Source organism: Camellia sinensis, chromosome 11, assembly GCF_055761805.1.
Source record: "Camellia sinensis isolate YWXY chromosome 11, ASM5576180v1, whole genome shotgun sequence".
NCBI lineage: Eukaryota > Viridiplantae > Streptophyta > Magnoliopsida > Ericales > Theaceae > Camellia > Camellia sinensis.
Genome location: NC_138971.1, coordinates 12,576,649 through 12,602,865, shown reverse-complemented (window position 1 = coordinate 12,602,865; position 26,217 = coordinate 12,576,649). Strand labels below are relative to the sequence as shown.

Here is a 26,217-nt window from a genome sequence, read left to right as displayed (position 1 = left end):
ACCATCTGTTAATTTGCTTTCTCTTTCATCTGCCTTTGAGTTGTTGAACTTGTAGTAATCAGGTTCATATTCTTACAGTGAACACACAAAAAAGCTTCTTGTCGAATGTGCTTCTTCCCATTTGAAGCATAAGAAATTTACTTCATCTTATGGTTCTCGTTTAACTTCTTCAAGTGGGAGAATACTGCTTCAGAGTGTTCCAGGTTGATTATTGATCCATTCTTTTAACAAAATTAACATTATGTTTGTCAACAATAATTTCTGTTCAAGTTTGCTTATCGGAAAAGAACATCTGCATTGATTATTTGACAGGTACTGAGCTTTATCGAGAAAGACTAGTTAGAGCACTTGCACGAGACCTACAAGTGCCCTTACTGGTGCTTGACAGTACTGTTCTAGCTCCTTATGTAAGCTTGTGAAATTAAAGTTGTTTTTTGTTGGTTTTATTTAATATATATGCAATATTAAATATATTTTATGAAACCCAAAATTAAGTTGAAGTTATTTATTGTTTATTTTGTGAAGGATTTTGGTGAAGATTGCTCATCCGAAAGTGAATCAGATGATGAAAATGCAGAATCAGGGGAAGAGTGCAGTTCAGAGTCAGAGGTCGAAGATGAGAATGATGGAAGTAATGAAGAAGAGTGGACAAGCAGTGGTGAGACAAGATCAGATTGTACTGATGATGATGAAGTGCAGGTATCTGCTGAAGCCCTAAAGAAGCTTGTTCCCTACAACCTCGAAGATTTTGAGAAGGTAAGACTGTTTGGAGGTTTGAAATCCAATCCCAAAGAAAACAACAAATAAATAAAGAAAAAAGGCTTGTGTAGGAACAAGTGAAATGGTGCTTATTTAATTAATAATGAATCTGATACATGTCACAAGATTGTGCATTGTGGTGTTTATTTATTTGATTTCATTATTTTCTGTTGGAAGTTAGCTGATAATTGAAATTTTGAGTTCAATGACTCTTGATTTTTAGAACCTTTGAAAGCAGGTAGGGTTTCTGTCTAATAAACCACAGTGTGTTGTAGTTGCAATAAGGCTTCAAACTTATTGGCTGAGCTTGCAAGACATGTTGAAGGAGGAAGCCATGATAAAAAAAGAAAAAAACATGAAGAAAAAACTTCAAAAGAACAATTATGGGGACCGATGGAGGGAAAAACATGCATATGTAACCATATAAATGATGGTGTCGATATTTTAAAGTCTTTGTAAAATCAACAAGATGCGAGGGATATTGCTTTTACTCTATCTATAGGAATAGGATTAGGAACTAGTAGAAAAGGCAGTGGCTATCTTCTAAATGCAAATATATATAGAATGGATCTGTTTTAAGGCCTCAAAATTTCTACCTAGTATGATGATCTTCAGCATCACTTTGCTGTATTTTTCTGTTAATATGAAATCTCAATATAGAGTAAGTAACTGTGGGTGATAGAGATTAGAGGCGATCGGTCGTTGACCTCTGGGAAGATGGTAGGCACTTCAATGACTTAAGATCACCGGAGGTGGAGGAGTAGAAGACCAAGGCAAGCTTAGAGAGGGAAGAGGTGGCAGTGAGAGACCTTGAACACTTTATGTATGTTATGTGATTCTTGTTGCTCTTGCTATGTATTTGTGGCTGCACTTATGATGCGTTATATAGACTCCAGGAGTATTGGAGCCCAAGCAACCTCAAGACAGGTGGCAAGTTCTTCTCAACTCGACAAGAGGGTGATATCAACCCTACTAGCTGTGTCCTATGATTTAGGTCCTCGGGGAGTTTGTATCATAGGAACTGCAGGGTACGTGTGATATCTTGAGAGGCGTATCATATGTGCATCAGATGTAAGTGTAAGGTCAATATCTCTTTCTCTAAGCCAGGTCAAAGGGGGAGCTATCACTGCAGGGAGATAGCTACATGACCTTGACGATCCCGAGGTCTTAACCTCCAATCCAGAATCCTCCAATGATCCCAAGCGGGAGTGCCTAGGTCCTGCTCCCGATCTAGGCAGCCAAGCGGGTGAATGCATGGGTGAGCCAAGGGTTTGGCTGTCTTGCCATGGAGTTGGGTGAGTGGGTAGAGAATACATTTCTTGAGTTATGAAGGGCCATGAAGAGCTCTAAGTGAGCCAACTCCATGTGGCCTTGTTTCATTCTTGGTGATGTGCATGCCCCCGTTTAGGCTAGGCGTACAATCTCGACTCATCGTGGTGCCTCAAGGGTCTGCCACGTGGGTGTGTAGTGGTGTTGACGTGACGCCCGTTGGGCTCGCCACGTGCCAAGTATAGTATAGATACCCACATTAATGCCCCCTGTATAGATATTCTCATGAGAGTGTCTGTACATGTATGACAAAGATGTCAAAAATATAACTCATGCAGTTAAAAAAGTTTGATTTTTTTGAATTAAAGGGAGAGATACATTTCAATTTCATCTGGCATGAATTGGCCGGACGAAAATATGGGCTTGTTGGGCGATAGCCTCATTCCACGGGATCTCTATTACATCACATGAGATTTCAGCTTCATTCCACAGGCACCAAATTCCGCCCATCACTCTTTCCATGCCGCTGGGAGGTGGGTTCATAGTCTTGGTGTTGGAGTAACCCATGATTTTACTCATAAACTGGGCTTCACTTTCTTTATTTTTTGTGTTTGTAATGATGACAAGATCAAAGCATCTAAAAGAGTGTAGGTGCATGTAGTGCTGGAGGAAGTTAGGGCGAGCAACGCCCTCAGTGTTAAAAAAGAGGATGTTGAGCGGAGTGTGGTGGGGAATGTTTGGCTGATCGTTGCGGGAAGCATTCTCTTCTCCAATGTTGAGATCTACAAAGTTCTCTATGTCAAATCCCAGATCTTCATTTGGGTTTTCCAATTGTGCTGACGTGATGGAGATATGGTGATCTAGATCTCTCTCTGTCGGTCTTTGCGAGAGGATGTTGATTCGGATCCTCTCGAAATGTGGGATTAATACTTGATTTGCCTGGCAGGTGGATCCCTGGAGAGTGAGGTTACCTTCTTGGTTTAGCAAGAACCAAGTGTGGGACGGTGGTATTATGTAGAGCTCTGGAATAGTTAGTGCCTTGTACCATCCTCTTATTTTACCCCGAAAATCTTCTAGCACCTCTACAACTGTAGAAGCAGATATTGGGTGGTGGATCCAAGGGGATTCAAATAGCAGATTTTGGAATTGCCATGGAGGCATAGAGAACATCCTTTGAAAGAACTCACACACTGGGTGGCAGTGGTGAGTGGGAGTGGAGCTTGAAGCTCTATGTTTTGAACCTCTCTGGTTTGGAGCCTTGTTCACTGGTCGCCAAATGGTGTTCTCACGGTGTCCCTCTCCTCCGGAAGCCATTTAGAGAGAATGGATTGTTGAAGTTTAGAGGAGAATGTTAGCAATTGGATATGAATTTGCTTGCGTTTTTTTGTTGTTGTCCCGTATTTGCTCTCTTATAAAGATAAGGTTGCATTGGGAAAGAGGAGGTGAATTTACTAACTTTTGCAGCTTTACATTGGGAATGTACGATCCATGGAGGGAACAACTCATCAATTGAAGTTATAGGTTTAGAGCAGACCTACTTGTGATAGCTTGTGTATCTGTTAGCAAAAGGGACTTGTGGAAAAGTTTAAGGTTTTCGCAGACTGTTTCTATCAAACAAAAAGAGAGTTTTTGATTGGTTTAAGGATTCTTCCTCGGGAATGTGCAACCTTAGGATATGTGTCTATATACTACTATTGCTGAGAACCTGTATTCCATATGAATTCATAGAGTTTTTGATTGGTTTAAGGATTCTTCCTTGGGAAGGTGCAACCTAAGTATGTGTGTATATACACATTATTATTTATATATATATATATATATATTTTGTATGAATTCAAAGAAGTTTGTGTATATGATTTCAGCTTGTTCGAAACTATTTGAAAGGGGAGCTCACCCTTTTTTTTTTTTTCAAAAATATGTATTCCGTGTATTTTGAATTTGACCAAAGCTATCCAAATTCTGGTTACTTCGTCCACTTCTCCTTTTATCTATTGTGCAAACTTTCTTTTTTCTTTTTCTTTTCTTTTTTTCTTTTTTTTCAAATCTGGATCAGAGAGAGGCTCTGTATTATCCGGTTGCAGCCAACGTCTTCTCCCTTTACCCAAGGTGTGCAAGGATGTTTTATTGACATGGTTATCTGTAACTGGGTTTCCTATACCATTAGGAAAACTGTTTGGCAAATCTGGGTTTTTATGTTTTTCTCTTCAGCTTGAGTTCTAGGTTCCTTCATAATCTCTCATTCCAAGTTGAGTTCCGGGTTGTTAGAGAGAGAAAGGAAAGAAAAAGGGGGGGTTGACAGACGTGAGAGAGGAGAGAGTTGTTAAAGATTAGGTTTGTGAATCAAAGAAGCGAATCAAAGTCACGAAGGGAGAAGAGATACAGGTTGTGAGAGAAAGGAAGGAGGGAAGAAGGGTGCCGGCTAGTTGTGGTGGTCGTCGACCGTGAGCCGCAACAATTCTGTGAGGTGCGACATTGGAGGGCTGACCTTAGATACATTTTGCGACAGAGTAAGGTTGATCTTTCCATTCCTTTGATTCACCGAAGCTAGGGTTTCGAAGGGTAGTTGCCGTCGTCAATTCTTGAGGGAAGAGGCAAATTCTCGGTGATTGATCGGCGATAGAGAAGGTGAGAAGAGAGAAGGGTGAATTGGGAAGTGGTGAGCTACAGTTGCGAGTTGGGTGAGGAGGACTTGGTGCGTTTGAAGTTGAGCTACGATCTGGGAATCATCTTCTTGGAGTTATCTGCCGTGAGGTATGCTTCGAATCTCTCATAGATTAGCTTTTTATGTGTTTGTATTGATGTATTTATTTAGTAGATATATATATATATACGTCTGATATATATATAAATATATTTTTATTATTATTTATTTATTTATTTTTATGAGGCAGTATTTTGGAGAAAATATTGTTTTGGTATAGAGCAGGTTGGAGAATAGTAATAAAATATTAGAATAAAATATTAAGGAGTTATGAAAGTGGATATAAGATTGGAGAGTTCGAATAATAAAATATTAGAATTGTGGGGAGCTATGAAATTGGTGAGCCATAAAAATTTTAGGAGCCGTGAATTTTGAGAGTTTGAAAAATGTTGGAGAGTTGAAAAATGAAAAGCTCTAAAATTAATAATAAAATATTAGTGAGTTAAGAAATTGGTGAGCTATGAAAATAATAATAAAATATTAGTGAGCTATGAAAATGGTGAGCCAACACGTGAAGAATTATGAAATTGGAGAACTCTTAACAAAAATTAATGAAATATTGGTGAGCCATGAAATTGGTGAAATAATAATAATAATAATAATAATAAAATATTAGTGATTTATGAGAATGGTGAGCCAACATATGGAGAGTTATGAAATTGGAGAATTCTTAACAAAAATTAATGAAATATTGGTGAGCCATGAAATTGGTGAGCTAAGAAGATAATAATAAAATATTAGTGATCTATGAGAATGGTGAGCTAACCCATGGAGAGTTATGAAATTGGAGAACTCTAACAAAAATTAATAAAATATTGGTGAGCCATGAAATTGGTGAGCTAAGAAAATAATAATAAAATATTAGTAATCTATGAGAATGGTGAGCTAACCCATGGAGAGTTATGAAATTTGAGAACTCTAACAAAAATTAATAAAATATTGGTGAGCCATGAAATTGGTGAGCTAAGAAAATAATAATAAAATATTAATGATCTATGAGAATGGTGAGCTAACCCATGGAAAGTTATGAAATTGGAGAACTCTAACAAAAAATTAATAAAAATTTGGTGAGCCATGAAATTGGTGAGCTAAGAGAATAATAATAAAATATTAGTGATCTATGAGAATGGTGAGCTAACCCATGGAGAGTTATGAAATTGGAGAACTCTAACAAAAAATAATAAAATATTAGTGGGCTAAGAAAATTGGTAAGCTATGACATGGCGAACTATGAAATTGGTGAGCTATCACATATGGCTCTAACTTCAACACTTAGGAAAATTCATGAGGATTGGGAACGAGCTCTAAACATAACATGAGAGTTATAAAATTGGTGAGCTAAGAAAAAAATAATAAAATATTGGTGAGACATGAAATAATAATAAAATATTTGTGAGCTAAGAAATTGGTGAGCTAAGACATTGAGAGCTGTGAAATTGGTGAGCTATCACATATGACTCTAACTTCAACACTTAGGAAAATTCATAAGCTCTAAACATAATAGGAGAGCTATAAAATTGGTGAGCTAGCACATATGGCTCTAACTTCAACACTCAGGAAAATTCATGAGAATTGGGAACCAGCTCTAAACAGAATAGGAGAGCTATAAAATTGGTGAGCTAAGAAAATAATAATAAAATATTGGTGAGCTATGAAATTGGTGAGCTAGCACATTTGGCTCTAACTTTAACACTTAGAAAAATTCATGAGAATTGGGAACCAGCTCTAAACATAATAGGAGAGCTATGAAATTATAAAATTGGTGAGGTGAGAGTTGTAAGTTTAGAGAGCACTAACAAAAATTAATAACATATTGGAGTTGTAAAGTTGAAAGTCTAGTTAGCATCACACGGTGAGCCAAGAATTAGGAGAACCCATTAAGGAGAGTAACTCTATTCATATTGGTGAGCCAATGAAATCAGAGAGCTGGTTTGAGGGACTTGAAGTAAAGTGGAAGAGCTAAAAATTGGAAGATTCATTCTTATTTATTAAGAAAAAAAAAATATATATATATATATTTTTATTTTCTTATTTGATTAATTAATTAAATAATTAATTAATTAATTTTTTTTTTAAGTACAAGTATGATTCATTAATACAAACTTACTTGTTGCAATTTGGGGTGATGCAGCTAGAAATTGTTTGCTCAGAATGAAGCGGAAAGCCGTTGTATGTTCGTCGAAGAAAGTGGCCAAAAAGTTACCAGGCAAAGCAAGTGGGGAAGAGGCTGCTGAGATGCCTTCTGTCGAGCACTGGTTCCGTGCTCCTTATTTTGGAGTCAGGGATAGATTCTGGCAACAGTTAGAGGATAAGAGGACTGTTAATCCATCTCAGGTTTTGTTGGGGGTACCCGAGGCAGAAGAAGGGGCGGAGGGGATGATAGCTCCCGAATCTATTATGCGGTTACACATAGAGCGCGGCCTCTACCCATATGCATTCCCAGCTCATGACAGTTATGCTTTTACTAAAAGTGGTGGGGGTTTCGATGCCTGGGCGGAGGAAGTGTTGACTGATCCTTCTTTTAAAGAGGTTTTAAAGAAAGCAGGTGTGTATGGTGCTATAGTGGCAAGTATGGGGTTAAATGTGAGAAGGGAGCCATCATGGTTGTGTTGGCATTTTCCCGTTGGAGTTCTAGTTCTCACACCTTTGTTACTCGGTGGGGGGAATTGACACCTACATTGGAGGATGTCTGCGCATTGACTGGTTTGCCTCTACTTGGTGTTGCAGATCCACTTGCTAATACATCTGTTCTGAGTCATCTAAAGATTGTATCGATTCTGAAAACCTCAGTTTCAGAGGTAGGATTCTTATTGAGCGGCTATGATAAAGGAGGAGTGTATCTTGGGCCGCAACGTCGGGAGCATTGTAAGAATACCTCTGGGGGATGGCTACAGTATTGGTATCGAGATTTGAATCCATTTCCGACAAAAGGAATCGAGATAGGGGAAAATGGGGTAAATGGGTTTGGATATGAAAAGTATAAGCATAGTCCCACCTACCTTGCTGCTTTCCTTGCATATTTGTTGAGTTGGTATATCTTCGAGGGAGCACCCAAGGATGGAGTAGACCCGTCTGTGTTTGATATTGCTGCTTATCTTGCGGTTGGTCTTTCGGTTGCACTTGGGCCACTGTTTTTGGGGACTCTATACAGACGGCTTGATATGTATCAAGTTGGAGCAGAGAAGTCGAAGGGTCGGTATGATGTTATTAGTTATGTATCAACTTCCTTCCTGCAGATGTTCTTGTATGAACGGTTTCCTAGGCTGGCTCTTAGACCGACGAATTTTGAGCCTGGAGAAGGGCGAGAGCGCCGAGCTACTAGGTGGTATGGGGCAGTGTTGTTAAAAGCGCGCCTAGGTGCAAGGCGCATCGAGGCGCAGCTTGTGCACCTGAACTGGTCCCAGGCAAGGCGTATTGAAGAAGTTGCACGCCTTAGTCGCGACTTGAAGCATGCGAGAGAGGCGCAAGGCTCGCGCCTAGGCGCGACTGATGTTTACGCCCTAGTCTTTGATCTAACGGCTGTGGTGTGTGTTCGGAATGGCTCTAACCACAGAGGATTACAACTTATATACACTACAAACCCAATACGACTGAAACGAAAGCCCTAATCTATGTCGTCTCTTCATCTCTCGACTTCGATTTGATTTCGACTTGGACTGGGCTACGACTTCGACTTCGATTTCAACTTCCAGGTGTGTCTTCGACTTCGACTCTCTCTCTCTCTCTCTCCCCTTCTGCCTTCTTCGACTGGCTTCTTCGACTTCGATCGTCTCTCTCTCTCTCTCCTTCGACTTCGATCGTCTGATCTGATGGTCATTTTATTTTATTTTTTCTTCTTCTTCTCTCCTTCTTCTTCTCTCTTCTTCGTCTGATCTGATCGTCTGCTCTGCTCTGCTTTGCTCTGCTCTGTTTTTTTTTTTTTTCTCAATTATTTATGCCTTTGAGTCTCTGTTAAAAACAATAAATAAATAAATAAATAAATAAATAGAAATACAAAATAAGACTTATCTTATTAATTGATTAACTAAAAAAATACACTAAATTGGTCTCTGTTATTGGTCTCTGTTTTTTTACAAAATAAATTTTTTGTAAAAGAAATACAAAATAAATTGGTCTCTGTTAAAGAAATACAAAATAATTTTTTTTTTTTACAAATAATTAATTAACACACTGCTATTGGTCTCTGTTTTTTTTACATTACATTATTTTCTAAATTGACACATTACATTACATTACACGGAGTGTAATTTTCCATTACATTATTTTCCATTACATTGTATTAATTAATTTTCCATTAATTAATACACTATGTTAATGTGTAATTTTCCATTACACATTATTTTCCATTACATTACACAATTAATCACATTTACATTATACTGAAATTATTTTCCATTTATTAATTAATACACTATGCTAGTGTTTATGTTTTTATTTTTATTTTTATTTTTATTTTATTGAATGTGGATTATTTTATCTTTGAAAATTGAAATGTTATGTAATATGCACTTTCATGGCTTTGAGAATTATTCTATATTTTGTCTTGAATCTTGATTACTTTTTATTTTTAAAAAAATTATCTTAGTACTATGAATGATTAGTCTATGTTAATTTTTCTATTTTTTACGAAGACTGTGCGCCTTACTTCAATAAAGCCCGCGTCTCGCTTTGCACCTTGCGCCTAGGCCCCGAGAGACCTTCAGCGCCTTAGTGCGCCTTGAGCTTTTAAAAACACTGGTATGGGGCACGCATTCGGGGGCCGTTGATGGATATTTTTGATAATGAGAGTGAGTTTATAGCTCGTTCGTATGTTCCACCTGTAGTCGGGGTGGTTCCGTTTCGGATGTATGACGCAAGAGATTCTGAGGTGGTTTTTGATGGTCGACTGAGTTGTGCTGAGACAATGACGGCTTGTAGCTTCTTATCGCGTTCCTTGCCTTATTTTGTGGAAGGAGCTTATGGCTCTATATCCTATAATCTGGCGAGAGTGGCTCGTCAATTTGGATTTGATCAAGGGGTCCCTAGTCATGGCGTAGTCCTTCCTATAGCTGATACTTTTGAGCAGTTTTTCTATCATGCTCATCTTCTGAGGCTCCAGAAGTGTGGCAAGTTTATTCGGACAAGGGCTGATCATGTAGGTGGGGTGACAATTGGTTGGCGACATTATTGGAGGGAGACTTTTGCCGTTTTTCAAGAGCTTCTCGGGGGTGATATTGGGGACTTAGAGTTTATATGCATTCCATCAGATAACGAACTGTGTCAACCGCGCGTAATGGGCCAGACCGAATTGGCTAGGGGTGAGTTGTCTCGATTTGCACGTTTAGAGTTACTCTCTGATGTGTTGAGTCAGGCGAGGGTGGTTGGTACAGACGGTTTTCGAGGGGAAGTTGGAACAACTAAACGACGCCTGAGCCAGCCTAGGAAGAAGCCTTCCCAGAGAATGAAGGTTAGCTTGTATTTTGTTTTTCGTGATTTTCTTCCTTGTTATGTTTCGTTTATGTGCTTCTAAGTTGGGCGCTTTATTTCTTCAGGTACAAAGGTCAGCTATCCATCATGATGTTTCTGCGGCACCTAGGGCGGCGAGCGTGCCTTCTGAGGAGGAGAACTCTGCTAATGATTTGCTTCCGCGTCGGCAGTTGCAGAGACGAAGTAATGCTAATGGTTTTAGTGATTCCGAAGGCGAGGGTGATGATGGGAATAGCTTAGAGGCCAATTTGAATGCAAGGGATGATGATGTTGTTAGGGTTACATTCGAGCAGGCAAATGTTCCGCTTGATAGGGTGAGATTTGAGGTTGTTGCACCATGTGGTGAGAGTAAAGTGACTTTTGCGCCTTCTCTGTTGCAGTTAGGGCATCCGGTGGCACAGCCAGCCAGGCTTGGGGAGTTCGATGTTGATGATCCGATTGGTCGGTTGCCTTTGCCTGATGTTCAGTCTCGCCTGCCTTCTGGTGGAGTCCCTCCCATATCTTTATTTGGTGAGAGTAGCGGTTTTTCATCAGTTGATGGTCGTCTTGGTGTGCCTTCAGTTGTGTCTTCAGTTGGTGCTCAGGCTAGCCTTCCTTTGATAGATGTTTAGCCTGGTACTTTGCCTGCTTCGTTGGGAGTTGCTATTGGTTTGCCATTTGGTGAGAGTGGTAGTTGTGTCCGTGATGATACTATTGCTCCTGGCATTGGCTGTGACGGTCGAGCCAGTTTACCTTTCTTGGATGGCAAGTTTACCGTGGCCCGTCTTGATGGCAAGGAGCGGGTCCTTGATCCCAAGGTACTATTTGCTGGAGTGCGAGATGAGTATTTGCCTAGACTAAGCTTTATTTTTTATCGTAGGCCGAGCACTTTCATGCGTTTGGAGGCTATGTTCTTACGACGATATTTGTTAGAGGCGTTCTGCGATATGCTTAGCGGGTTGCATGGTCTTACTCTGGAGACTTCTATTGATGCGTTTCAATCATTTTAAGCTGCTGTGGCTGAGTTTCAGCAGCATGAGTTTGAGGTGAGCTGGCTGAGAGAGAGTTTGTCTCGCATGGAGGTGCAAGTAAAGAATCGTCATCTCAAGGTTGAGCTAACGAAAATGGACATGGCTTTGATGGAATCAGCATCTTCTAGGGAAAAGGCTATGGTAGAGTTAGAGCGGGCGACCAAGGTACTGGCGGATGTGGACTTGGCGATATTGAGTTTGAGAGAAAGGAGAGCCGTGGTAGAGGCTCAACTTGTTAGTGTGGAAGATAAGGCTTTTGACTTAGATAGCCAGATAGGTCCAAGTTAGGCAAGCTAAAGAATTTCTTGTACTGGTTGAGCTAAAACCCCAAGTATTGTATACTAGGAAGCACGGATACAGATACGGGATACGATACGATACGGATACGGCGATACGACAAAATTTGAAAAACTAGGATACGTTTGTAAAAAATATTATTTTAACAATTTTTAGTAATGCAGTATGCATAAAAATAAAACTTAAAGCAAAAGACAACTTGATAAAGAAGAAAGATTCCTATAAAACTAAGAGTCTTCAAGGTCAATAGCTTCAACTTGTTCCCTTTCATCAGTGAATATCACAAGACCTTAGCTAAAGTCAAAAAACCATTCTTAAATAAAAATTTCAGCAAATATACTTTTTTAAGTCATCAATGATAGCATAGGAAGCACGGATACGGATATGGTGATATGGGGATATGGATATGGCGATATGTCAAAATTTGAAAAAGTATGATACGGGTATAGTGGGGATACATTCGTAAAAAAAAAAATTATAATTTTAATAATGTAATATGCATAAAAATAAAACTTAAAGTAAATTAACAAATAAAGAGAAGGATTCCTATTAACCTAAAAGTGCTCAAACATTCATAAAACATCCAAAACTAAAAGCAAAAGCAAATGCAAATAAAACATTATCCTTACATGCCAACACCAAAAAAAGAATGAGAGCAGAGAGAAGAAACGTGAGAGAGTGAGAAAGCGAGAGAGAAGTGAGAGAGACAATAAGGATACATCAATTTGACAAATTCTATTACTTTAACTCTCACTATATTCCTCTTATCAAAGAACTAAACAAAATATTATAAGTAATATGTAACTTCGAGTATCCAATACTTCAAAATTAAGTATCCGATACTTCAAAATTAATAAAAAATTAATTAAGAAGTATCCGATACGTATCCGCGAGTATCTGAGGAGTATCGGTATCCGATAAGTATCCGATACGGATACGTCACCCTTTTTGAAGTATCCGTGCTTCATAGATTGTATATATTTTTATTATTATTGCTTTCTCTCTTCCTTTTTTTTTGTTTTTTTTTTGTTTTTAGATTGATGATTTATTGGTAGTTACACAAAGCGTAATGAGAATGGAGATAGCAAATGATTGTTTATTTATCATAAGCATAAGCTGACGTCTTACATTGCCATTACATCAGTAAGAGTATTTATCATAAGCATAAGCTGATGTCTTACATTGCCATTACATCAGTAAGAGTAAACTTCTCAGGGGTGATTCCTCACTTTCATCCTAAGGAAAATAGGCCTTTAGCCATTTGGCATTGATAGGGCTCAAGAGAGTTTGCAAGTTTGGTTCAGAAATTCTATAATAACCATTCTCGTTGGCCTCTCTTACTATGTAAGGTCCTTGCCACTTGGGAGTGAACTTGTGGGTAGAGGTTCCCCTCATGACATGAGGTGCAGCACGAAGTACCAAGTCACCTTCTTGGAATTGTCTGGGGCGCACCAAGGTATCATAGGCTCGAGCTATGCGACTTTGGTAAACTTTGCGGTTAGTCAGGGCCTTATCCCTTCTTTCATCAAGGATCTCCAATTCAGAGGATCTGGAGTCTGGAGTAAGTTCACTTCGGAGGACCATGCGAGCTGAGGGTACGGCAATTTCCACTGGAAGAACCGCTTCCGTGCCGTATACCAATGAGAATGGGGTTATTTGAGTTGGCTGTCTATTGGATGTTCTTTAGGCCCAGAGTGCCATTGGGAGTACGTGCGCCCAACCCCTTTGATAATCCTTGAGAGTCCGTGAAAGGATTCTAAGGAGTGTTTTGTTGGTTGCCTCTGCTTGCCCATTCCCTTGGGGATAGTAAGGCGTTGGTTTATGGTGTGTGATGTCGTAAGAGACAAGGAGTTGTCCGACTTGGCGGTTGACAAAAGGGGTCCCATTGTCTGAAAGGATTACTTTAGGTATGTTGAAACGACATATGATGAATTCTCGGATGAAGTTGGAGATAGCAACTCCTGTTACCTTTTTTAGAGGGATGGCTTCTACCCATTTAGTATAGATCTCTGTAGCTGTTACAATCCATATGTGTCCTCTTAATGGCGGAGAAATAGGGCCAATAAGATCCATAGCCCACGTGTGGAAAGGCCATGGTGGGCTCGAACTATGTAGATCAGTGGTGGGTGCATAAATGAGATTTCCATGGAGTTAGCAAAGTTTGCAGCGTTTGGCGTACACTTTTGCGTCTACTTCCACGGTAGGCCAATAATACCCCATATGTAAAAGGTGTTGAAATAACTTCGCTCCACCTTGGTGCTCCGATCCGTGAGTAAGTTCCAAAACTTTAAGGATTTCGGCTCCTGATATGCAACGTAATGGCTTTCCATTGAAGCCATGCCTAAAAAGTTGCTCTCCTTGCAAAAAGAATTTCGGAGCTCACTTCCTGATTATTGCGGCTACAGAGCGGTCCGGTGGCAATGATTCTTCTTTGAGGTAATCTATGTATACTTGACGCCAGTCGGAGGTGATTTCTGTAAAGTTGCATTCAGCCTTTAGAGGGAATTCCTAACATTTGGTGCACTTCCCTTGAAGGTCATTCGCTTCCTTGGCCATGGTAGGCCAATAATATCCTTGTCGTGGTAGCCTCCTGTAGAGGCTTACATCTCGTGTCCCACAGGAGCGGTTGTGCACCCCTTCTAGCTTGGACTTGGCTTTGATAAGGTCGATACATCTTGCCAATAAACCACTGGGCCCTCTATAGTGAGGACTCCTTGGTAAATTGTGAAGTGTTTGGTCTCACTCAAAGGTAGTTTACCTGAGGGGGCACGGAGCTTATCGATGATTGGGGCTCTCCAATCGGTGGGTTCTTTTTCAGGGAAGATAGTTGTTACTGAGCATGGCACAGAGCGTTTCAGGACTTCTATCTTGGTCGATTCTTCTGAGAATTCCACCTTTGAGGCCAAGGTGGCAAGGGCGTCCGGGTGTCGATTGTTGGAGCGAGGAGCGTGTTCTATCCTTATCGTGTCGAATTTGTCTGTCAACCTTTGGACGATGGTTCTATATGAAGCCAAAGGGGGCTCTTTGATAGCATAGTCTCCATTGGTTTGCTTGACCACCAGATTAGAGTCGCCTTTGATACATAAGAGACTTACTCCTAGATGGAGTGACGCCAAAAGCCCCAGTATTAGGGCTTCATACTCTGCCTCATTGTTAGAGCATCGAAAATCCAGTTTATATGACAAATTGACTTCGGTGAGGTTTGGGGAAGTAACAACTATTCTAGCTTCTCCCCCTTTGGAGGTGGATGATCCATCGAAACTCAGAGATTAGAGGCGATCGGTCGTTGACCTCTGGGAAGATGGTAGGCACTTCAATGACTTAAGATCACTGGAGGTAGAGGAGTAGAAGACCAAGGCAAGCTTAGAGAGGGAAGATGTGGCAGTGAGAGACCTTGAACACTTAATGTATGTTATGTGATTCTTGTTGCTCTTGCTATGTGTTTGTGGTTGCACTTATGATGTGTTATATAGACTCCAGGAGTATTGGAGCCCAAGCAACCTCAAGACAGGTGGCAAGTTCTTCTCAACTCGACAGGAGGGTGATATCAGCCCTACTAGCTGTGTCCTATGATTCAGGTCCTCGGGGAGGTTGTATCATAGGAACTACAAGGGTAGGTGTGATATCTTGAGAGGCGTATCATATGTGTATCAGATGTAAGTGTAAAGTCAATGTCTCTTTTTTTAAGCCAGGTCAAAGGGCGAGCTATCACTGCAGAGAGATAGCTACATGACCTTGACGATCCCGAGGTCTTAGCCTCCAATCCAGAATCCTCCAATGATCCCAAGCGGGAGTGCCTAGGTCCTGCTCCCGACCTAGGCAGCCAAGAGGGTGAATGCATGGGTGAGCCAAGGGTTTGGCTGTGTTGCCATGGAGTTGGGTGAGTGGGTAGAGAATACATTTCTTAAGTTATGAAGGGCCATGAAGAGCTCTAAGTGAGCTAGCTCCATGTGGCCTAGTTTCATTCTTGGTGATGTGCATACCCCCGTTTAGGCTAGGCATACAATCTCGACTCATCGTCGTGCCTCAGGGGTCTGCCACGTCGATGCATGATGGTGATGACATACTCATCGTGGTGCCTCAGGGGTCTGCCACGTGGGTGTGTAGTGGTGCTGACGTGACGCCCGCTGGGCTTGCCACATGCCAAGTATAGTATAGATACCCACAGTAACCTTCTAATAATTCGAAACATGGTAGAGACATTGTTTATAATTGTTTAATTTCACCATGACTTTGTACTTCTTAAATTTGTTATATGTTCATTTATACATCTCATTCCAAGCTAATTTGGAGCTAAAAGCACTCCTCTCCTCATTGTGTAAGTTTTCATTTTAAAGACAAACGTAGGAACTCACTTTTTTTTTTTGGATCAACAACAAAAAGGAATTTTATTAAAAAAGATGAAAAAGTACAAAGCCAGGACAAGGAGTCCTCTTAAAAGGAGAAAAGAAAAGAAAAGAACTATGTTAGAATTTACCATCACCTACCACCACCTACTCCTCACCTACTCCTCACCTACTACACTCACCCTCTCCTATATAATGAGCTACTCACCATTTGTAATATATGAATCAACAACACAATAAACATCAATCAATAATACATAAATTTTTACATGGTATCAGAGCAAGGTTAAGACCTTAGTATTTCTCGCTTCACCGGCGGGCGGCAACCTCGCCTTGGCCGCCCGCCGGACCTCAACCTATTCCGCTTATTTTCTACACATACCTTGACTTCTTCAACATTTTCTTACACCCCTCCTCCGCTATGTCGGCGGCGGCACCCGCATCATCGTCTAGCCTCTATCGCCGTTCACCTCGCCTCTCACATATCCGTGGTTGTACTCTTACTCCTCGTCGTCGTTGGCGTTTCTGGCGCTGCTTTTCTGCTCGTCACTGCTGTTTTTTTTCCCGATTTGCTCTCTCTCTCTTAGCCATGGATTTGGGTGTGGGGTGTAGAGCTGTGGCTCTGTTGTTGGTAGCCATGTTTGCTGGCTTGAAGGTTTCAATGGCAGCAGTGTACAAGGTTGGGGACTCCGCTGGTTGAACCATCATTGGGAATATTGATTACAAGGCCTGGGCTGCTTCCAAGACGTTTCATGTTGGAGATGTCATCATTTTCGAATACAATTTTCAATGTCACGTGTTGCAAGTGCCCCACAAAGAATACCAAGCCTGCAGAAGTGTAAGACAGTAACATGCATCTTCACATACAGCTTGGGTAATGTGTAACTATCAAAAGCACAAGCTTCTTGGACATCCCTCTCTCTCTCTCTCCATGGACCCAACATCATCATCATGCACCCCCTCTATCTCCCTCTCTCTCATCTTTTCCCACTTTCAAACCCACTTTAATCATATCTCTCCTTTCTCTTAATTTATTTCATCCACAAATATTTTTCTCTATTTTCTTTATCCATTATTTTCTTTTATTTTATTTTTCTTATTAAACAAAACAACACCACAAAATAACACCAACAACATTCCACAACCTTGTCATTTTATTCATATCAGGGGATCAACCCCGATCACACTTTTACATTAAAAAAAAAAAAAAAAAAAAAAAAAAACCCACACAAACAAAAACAAAACTACCACACCCACAGTGGGATTTTTCTTCTCTACTCAGCCGCCGGTCTTTTCTTCTTGCCTCCGTCCTGGGTGGTCCTTGCCGGTGTTGCCTCCGTGCTTCCTAAACCACCAAGCAAGTTGCCTCCTCCATGCTCCTCCACTACAGCATACGGTGGACCTCCAAATCGGAACATCACGGTGGCCTTCCGCTTCAGCTCCTTATTTTCCGCCTTTAGCACACTTAACTCTGCTCGCGCATCCTTATACATGCGTTGGAGCAGAGCCAGTTGGGCATTTAACTGCTGCACCTCATTTGTCCTACTCTGCAGCCGGTTCGACAAATTTGTAACCGCAGTCATGGTTTCCACACATGACTTCAATGTATACTGATTGGCCTCCACATCCGACTGCTCTGCCATTCTTTGCTCCACCGACCGCATCAGAAAGTTCAACGGAGCAAAACCAGAGGTGTTTGGTTGAGGTTCACGGGCCTCCGCACCAGTTATCTCTCTTGTTGACTCGTTGAGGTCGGGAAAGAGAGTGAGTAGACCACGGGATGAAGAGGCCATATTCTGGGTAGCTGAATGGGAAGAAGAGGCCATGTTTTTTGGGTTGCTGAGTGTTTCAGCGAAATAGCAATTTCAGACTGATAATGTTCGGAAGTGGAGTGTTTCAAGATTTGCAGCTCTTAGAGGCAATCTCTCAGAAAAACGAATATCTCTCTCAGAAAATGAAGAGTTTTTCAGAAGTTTTTTCCCAGGTTTTTTTGTCTTCGCTTCTGCCTCAAGCACAGCCTCCGCATTGGTTTATATCGACACTGACGACGCGGCCGACACGCCACTCTGTCGCTCACGTGCCTCGCCATCATGTCCAGCACACCTTTTGATGAATTGGGCACGCCTTTTGATGGCACGCCTTTTGACAGCTTGGGCACACCTTTTGAGGGTGCGACTTTTTAAAGGGTCCGACAAGACTCTGTAAACTGTCCCGACATTGATTCCGGTTAGCTCCTTTATGGGTCCGACAAGACTCTGTAAACTGTCCCGACATTGATTCCGGTTAGTTTCTACAAGGGTCCAGCAAGACTCCGTAAACTGTTACAACAACTGTCACCACATTGTCTGCTACAACGGTCCGACATGACCCCATAAACTGTCTTCTACAACGGTCCGACATGACCCCATAAACTGTCTTCTACATCGGTCTGACACCGCCATACAGTGTCCTCTACACCGTTATGACACCCCCATACAGTGTCCTCTACAACGTTATGACACCACCATTCAGTGTCTTCACCAATGGTCTGACACGACCATACAGTGTCTCCTATCCTTTTTTATTTTTATGTATTTTCTTATTTTGTTCCTCTCTTCAAACTCAAGTTGGTTAGTTTCTATCCTCCTTGAGTTTGCGGGGGGCTGTTAGAATTTACCATCACCTACCACCACCTACTCCTCACCTACTCCTCACCTACTACACTCACCCTCTCCTATATAATGAGCTACTCACCATTTGTAATATATGAATCAACAACACAATAAACATCAATCAATAATACATAAATTTTTACAAACTATATAAAGCTAAATTAAAACATTGCAATGATTTGGAAAACTAATTATTAATTTTAAAGTAAGCTGTCAATAAAAAGAAATAATATTAAAGTGAGCCTAGTGATGATTATATTCTTTTCATGTAATGACACATAATTTTATAGTGGAAGTCTAGTATATGACATTTGATTTAATTTATTATATACATGGGAAAAAAGAATAAAATCTTATATTTAATGTTTTCTAGCAATATATTTGCCAGTAATGTTTTTTATTAAACATTGGAGAACATGGCTATAAACCATTGGATCAATTAGCTTGCTAAAAACATTTAGTAGGTGTTTGGCATGCACTAAAAAAGTGCACTTTTTTTTTGCATACATACAATTGTTTGGGTTACATCTATCAACATCTTCTCTCTACTTTTCTACCAACTTTCTCTACTTTTTTACACATTTTTTTTATAGAAAGTCAAAAAGTGCACTTGTTTAGAACATCTCAAACCACCCCTTAATTTTGGAGGTTATAGGGTTTTACAATATTAGCTACAAAGAGGTGTACTGTATACGTGGAAGGGGCATGAAATCAGTTAGCGCGCACACATATATATTTTCAATAGTGATGAATTCTGAACTTCAATCAATTTTCTTAGTCTGAAATTATATTTGTTGCAGAGTGTTTCTGGAGAATCTGAAAGTTCCTCTGAATCTTCGAAGGTGGAGAGTGTTGAGCCTTCAGATAAACCCAAACGACCGCTAAAGAAAGGCAATTATACTCTCTCTCTCTCTCTATATATATATTAATAATATTTATTCATTATTGATAAAAAAGAATTAGTTTGTGCAATGGCCCCAGTCTGGCAAAACTTATTTGCAACTTATTTAGTTTACAATCGGAAATCCATGCTTTAAGCAATTGTATTTGAAAAGTTAGAATGTTTGTTAGAACTTTTTAGGTTTTCAGCTTATTTGTCTTTAAAGCTCAAATAAACTAAATGACTACCTGCATGGACAAAAGGAAAGGCATATAATCTTAAATAGATTCAGTTCACTAATTGCAAAGTTAATGCTGACTAGGGATCATCTAATTAAGGAGATCTAATGCTCCAGGTACATTGAATTAGTTTACTAATTGCAAAGCTTAGGGCGCGTTTAAGTTAGGGGATCTAATAGGATCTAGATGATAGCTTGATGTTTGCAATGATGAGAGTTTTCCAAATTATCTTCAGTCTTCACCAGGAACAAATTATTGTCTTCGTCAAATGAAAATTTGAGGCTAAATTACAAATACACTCCCCTTGAGGTTTGCTTAAAATACGAATTGTCCCCTTTGGTTCTAGAATTTTTTATTTTTTTTTTTGAAAGAGCAACAACAAAATTTTATTAAAAATAAAAAGAGAAAGAGGACAAGAAGTCCTCATACAAGGAAAGAAAGAAAAAGAGTGAAACAAAAACAAAAAAGTCATAGCCCTAGGGAAGGCAAACATCGGCCCAATCCCTAGAGATCAAAAACAAGGGAACTCCTTTAAAAGGAGGGGATACAAAGGCCCAAAAAGACGCCAAATAATTCACCCTATCCCACAAAGCCTCTACACTTGCTTCCTTGTCATCAAAGATTCTAGCATTTCTCTCCAACCATATAGCCCAAAAAATAGCACAAACAATACATGTCCACATTGTTTTGGCTCTCTTGATTCTCCCAAACCCTATAAACCGAATAAGAAGCATCTGAATACAGTCCCGCGGAGCAACCCACTGCTCATCACATAAGCTGAATAACCACTGCCATAATACACGAGCCATCGGGCAATGAAGAAATAGATGATCCGCTTCCTAATTTCTAGAAATTGTATCCCGCCCTTTGAAATTTCTAATTGCATAACAAATTACTCCTTTTATTAATAAATCATTAAGTCAATTAACTGTTTTTAATAATGTCATAAATATATTTTCAATTAACAATTCTGGTAATTTTATTGTTGCATAGGAGAGTAGTTAGGAATTTCATTTTTTTTTGTTAATTCTATTAAATAAATTTTTTAGACAAAGGGGGTATTTGTAATTTTCAGAACCGCAAGGGACAATTCATATTTTAAGCAAACCTCAGGGGGTTGTATTTGTAATTTACCCAAATTTTAATAAACTTCTAATAGCACAGTACCGTAAGTTACAAGTGACAACCTTTCTCTATTTGGTGGAATGAATCCAAATTAACAATTTTTAGTCAAATGCAGATCTCATACATCTTTTTACTTGAGGATATTATGTTCTCCTGCTAAGGAAGTTTAATTTTTCTCTCCAGCTTTGTTGATCAAGCGCTCTTTCCTTTACCTCAACCCCCCAAATGCCAAAAAAAAAAACTGTTGTTCCTTTCTTGTTCTCCTATCGCCAGAAGCTTCTATTCATATTGGATGCATCCAAAGTTACTCTGTTTATAAGCTGGTGCTTATTTTATAAGTCTTTTTGAATTCTATCATTTATGCTCACTAGCGAGCTTTTATTTCTTGCTATATTATTGTCAAAAGCATGCAAGTGTGAATGGCTTTGAAATGGTGCTTTTGGATGGGAGGCAGTATGGCTGGTTGTGGTGATGGCAGTGTTGGGAAGGTGGCACAAATAGGAATGTGCAGGTAATTAAGGTGATTGTGAAAGTGGATAATGGTTATGGTAGAGGTTGTACTTTCTTTCTTGAAGCTATTAGAGTTATCATGTAGGCTGATGGCGTTAATCCCTGTTATAACTTGATTTTTTTAATCATTATCTCCTGGAGTGGGGTTGGGAGTGCCAGATTGAACATACTTGGCGTAAGGCTAACCAGTATGCAGACCTTCCTTCTTGCAAAAGGGGCACGTCAGCTTGGCAACCATATGCCTATTATTAGTCACCCTCATGAGCCTTATGCATGATATTGGTTGGTGCTGTGTGATTACTTTGTAGTTTTTTTTTTTTTAGGGCCTAGGTGCCCCTTTGGCCCTTTGTACCAAAAAAAGTGTCAGTATTGGTGGTGGTGGTGGTATGGTCAAACTGGGGGTGGCTGCTGTTGTGGTGGTAATAGGGTTCATTTTGAAGGTGAAGGCGGTGTTGGGTGGTGGGTGTACTCGTTATGGTGGTACCAGTGTGTTTATATTGTCCTTTGTGGTTTTGCTATCAATAAATAGTATATGGCTTTTGTATTTTTGTAATAATGAATGATTCTAGTAATTTAAAATAATTGCTGATTCATCTGTCTGACTGATATTTTTTATTCATTTTTACATCTACATTGTTTAATCATCTGTTACCAGGGGATCGGGTGAAATATATTGGTCCTACTCTCAACGCTGAAGCGGGTAACAAGTAATGAACCTTTCCTTGATGTCTCTTTTAGCAATTGCCATACTATCTTTCTTAGATATCTAGGATGTTGACAGATTTCCCTTTTGTAGAAACAATTTTGATATTCAATGGGTTGCTTTCTACCATGTCCTATGGATTAATAGCAAATGATATTTGCATTGTTCAAATCAAATTTAAGTTTTGTACACTCATGATCCTTAAAAAATGCTCATGACTTAAACCAATCTGTTGAGTCTTCAATCTGCTTGATTAAATATTGTTTATATTGTACTAAGGATCAAAATCTCTTTTTGGTTAGCTTGAAAAAAAAAGGGGTTAGCGAGTATCACTTTAACCCTGTCATCTATGAGCCCGTACATATTGAACCCCTCAACTATAAAAAAGTTATCACTTTCACACCCCACCCCCTCCAAACCACCTCCAAAAGCTGTGTATTTGTACAATTTTCGTAGTTGAGGAGTTCAATATGTACAGATTCATACATGACGGGGTTAAGTGATACTCACTAATAGTTGAGGGGGTCTTGGTGTAATTAACCCAAAAAAACATGTTTTGGAAACATAAAGCAAATAAGAAAATATTATGAAAACTTTTACAAATGTTTGGAAACTAGAATTAAAGCCTATATAAATGCTAATACATTTCAATAATTAACTAATTGATCATGGTGAGGTCTATGAATATTAGAAGCTCATAAACAAAAGGTTTAAATAAGAAAAAACATTTAAAAAATACAAAATTCTAGTAGTCAGGATGAGAAAAATGTAATCATGCTTGATTTATCTTTTGTTCTCTATCTCTCTTATTCTCCTATCTAGTTTGTAGGATTCCCTAATAAATTTAGTACTTTTTCTTTGTTCTCAAATTTTATTTTATTTTATTTTATTTTTGTGGACAAAAGATGCAAATAAAATGAGCATTTTAAAATATTCTTGGTGTGTTTTGGTGCATTTTGGTGGAAACATTGGAGTTTCTGTATTCCACTAATGTTTCATTTTAGTTTCTTAGGAAACGGAAGCATTTTGGTTGTTTTGAAGGAAAAAAACCGAATTTTGTTTTTTGGTTGTACTTAGTGCAATAATTTTGTGTATGATTTGTCTGGTGTGCACATTTCTCTTTGCATCAGTGGTGGTGGTGCTGGTGTTGTTTGCTCCTTTTTTTTTGAGTTAAAAACCATAGCTGCTAGATCTTTACATAATCTGGATGGTTGCTACTGTTGATATTAAAATTATTTGTACAAGGTGGATCTAATGTTTATTTTTAAGCATTCAGTTGGTGAAAATCTGTTATTGTGTTGTGGATTCATGGTATGGAAATGACAATGTTAAACCATTAATGTTGACTGAACTCATCTTTTGTTTGTTTGTTTGTTTGTTTGTTTGTTTTTTTTTTTTTTTTTTTTTTTTTTTTTTGGGTTTTCCTTTGTTGTTTGTTTTATTTTTCTTTTTTGCTTCTATTTTGTTTCCTTTTTTGCTTAGTACTTAACTCGGTTGTATAATTGATACCACTGCTGCTGTTGTTTTAATTTGTGTTTAGTTAAACAAATGGCGCTGCTATTGGCAGAGCAGGCAGTTGAGCTTCCACAGCAACAGCCAACTAGTCAATGCATTGGATAGTTGTACATGGCTCTTGAAGCAGCCAAAGCTGCTCTGGCAATAGGGATATTTGTAAAAGCTAAGAAGCACAAACACTTGACACAACATAGACATATTGACAAATCAATTTTAAAAAAATGTAAGAGACGACACGTGGGGGACATGCACAAAATATATGATTTTATAATGTGTTTCATGTGTGCTGATGTGATGAACTTGTGTGTCTCCCCAAAGTGTTCAAAGTGTGTTGGTTAAACTTTAAAAAAAAAAAAAAAATACTTTGACACATTTGGTTGTGTGCCCGACACATGTTGGGAAGTGTCTGATGAGTGTTAGTGTCAGACACAGACACGACAGGACATGTACATGCACCTTCTTAGAAGTGTCCATGCTTCTTAGCGTAAAAGAGAACAATCACAAAGTAAAATGGGAAAGGTAGCAGTGAGTTACAGAAGTGACAGTCACAACAAAGGCTTTAAAAGCGTTAAATGGGGGAATGTGGTCTCCTCAACAAGTGTTGAAGATGATTTACAGGTACTGCCAAGGACACTCCAGTTCTATGGTTGTTCTAGGTGTTGTGAACAGTTGCCAACAAAACAACTTTCTAAATTTTTTTGACTCATTTGTGTGTGATAGTTGTAGGACTGAAACAGGGATGGATTAAGTTTGTCCAATGGGATTTTAAGGGTAAAACAAAGGTTGATAGTTTTTCTTGTTGGCTTTAGAGGTTTGAAATGAAAATGCAGAAAATTGCAGAGAAGAAGAAATAGAATGTTTTGGAATCAATCCTAGAGTTCCTTAGGTATCACAATTATTGTTGGACCCACAGCACACAATCTTGAAGAGAGCTATGAAGTGGCTAGAAAAAAAAATTGTTCTCTGTCAAATTGAAACTATTGCATTGCTATACATACTAAATCGAGGTCCCTTTATTTTATGATAATTAACAACCATCGCTACAGAGACACAAGAGTAGTAGGTATGAGGAGAAGAAATCCTCAACACGGACTTTACAGAAAGGGTGAAATAGAAGAGAGTTGAAAGGAGATCGAGAAGAAAATGCTGCAACATGGAGGAAAATAGCTTCTCTTTTATCTCAAGATGCTTCCCTAGTAGCTACTTTGGGAGTGTGAAGGAAGTATGACTTATCTTTCCTTTGTACTCAATAAATCTTGTTTATTGAGAGAGAGGGAGATCAAAGATTTCTTTAATGAGGTGATTGTAGATCCATGGAACTCTTTACTAATCCACACGATGAGAACAGAACAATATTCTCAGCAATTAAATTCTTAGAACCAAAACAAGCTTCATGGTGGTCTTATATTTGTCTTTTCATTGAATTCGTTGTGTGGGCATCGTATATGCCACCTTACAAGGCAGGTGGAAGTAAAAATCATTGAGGTTTTTTCCTGTTCACTTTTTTCTGGATTGTACCATTGTTGAGGTTCTCTAAACTTACATTTTGTGACTCAACCCTAAACTTACATTTTGTGACTCATTGGTTGAGTTGGAACTATTTGTGCTTTTTTTTTCTTTTTTCTTTTTTTTTGGGACACATCTATTTGTGCTTTTTGACACAAGCTGATTCGTGTGTGTGATGTTTGTTCATGCGACTGATGTCATAGTTGTTTGCTTCACTTGGTGTCATCTTAGTTTTGGATCATTGCTTTTGTGGAACTAAGCCACGTGGGTGTGCATTTGCCTTAGTCATAACTCTTGGACTGTCTGCATGGGATTGCATGGAAGATTGGGATAAGGTGGTGGTCCATCCTATCAATTAGTTGGCTGACCGTAAATATACATGGATTGTAGGATCCCAATCTATGTTTGGCTCTATTCTTCTATATAGCTGTAGTAGACTATGAAAACACATTACATTGGTCCTCATATTTATATGGGGTCTTTTTTAATTTTTAATACTACAGTTGACTAAATAATTTGGGGGCCCTTTTTTGGGCCAAAATCTGTGGGCCCAAGGCAACAGCCTTTCTTGCCTTCTTCCAGGGCCAGGCCTGTACATGGGATTTGTCTAGCCTTCTAATTGGTGAATGTTTTCCCTTTTGTGACTTGCCAATTCTTGTTACAGATTTGTGGGAACAAATTTATGAACCAGACTGCATTGCTGCAGAAACTTTTGTTTGAATGTTACACTTCATAAGTTAGGCTTAATTATTTCTCCCCTTTGCAACAGCTGAACTATTATGAAAATTTACTTCTGTTTAAAAATTTCCGCCCTTTCCTTTTTATTCTGCAAACTTTTCTCATTCTGAGTTTGTGCTCCTTTTGGGTGTGGGAAAAAAATATGTGGCGTCATCCTATTAGCTGTCTGATATTTGAAAATTAGGGCACTTAAGAAGCTGGTTGTTTTCTTCTTGTTCCTTTTTTATTTTTTTTCCTTCCGGTGGGCAGTGTCATGTTCCCCATGCATCTATTGGGCACTTAGCATTCCCCTGTGCACTATGGCTTTGGCCTATCCTGGTTATTAATACATATAATGCATCACAGGATCATATTGGGGAAGATAACAACTTCTGATGGTCCAACTAATGCTTATACCATTATCCGTGGCAGGTGGGTTGGTAAGTCGGCCTGATGTATGGAAGAAAAACTATCATTGCCCTTTCATTCTTGGCTCTTTGTTGGAACTACAAATATTTTTTAT

At 39.2% G+C, this 26,217-nt stretch overlaps 2 protein-coding genes across 5 annotated transcripts in view; both read left to right on the top strand.

The window, feature by feature from the left end:
* The window catches only part of LOC114257480 (P-loop containing nucleoside triphosphate hydrolases superfamily protein), a 60,791-nt gene that overhangs the window by 2,024 nt on the left and 32,550 nt on the right, over positions 1–26,217 (top strand). For 2 of the 4 annotated variants that reach the window (XM_028197238.2, XM_082893598.1), the window contains exons 3-8: positions 79–203; positions 313–407; positions 526–756; positions 19,300–19,390; positions 21,909–21,960; positions 26,061–26,126. In XM_028197238.2, coding sequence (XP_028053039.2) covers positions 79–203; positions 313–407; positions 526–756; positions 19,300–19,390; positions 21,909–21,960; positions 26,061–26,126 — 660 coding nt within the window. The remainder of the gene's footprint in view (positions 1–78; positions 204–312; positions 408–525; positions 757–19,299; positions 19,391–21,908; positions 21,961–26,060; positions 26,127–26,217) is intronic. The other 2 variants (XM_082893599.1, XM_082893600.1) reach the window with 1 other exon arrangement.
* Positions 8,633–10,992, top strand: LOC145801859 (uncharacterized). Its single transcript, XM_082893601.1, has 2 exons — positions 8,633–10,175; positions 10,261–10,992. The coding sequence occupies exons 1-2, from the start codon at positions 9,495–9,497 to the stop codon at positions 10,804–10,806; spliced, it is 1,227 nt and encodes a 408-aa protein (XP_082749727.1). The 5' UTR covers positions 8,633–9,494; the 3' UTR covers positions 10,807–10,992.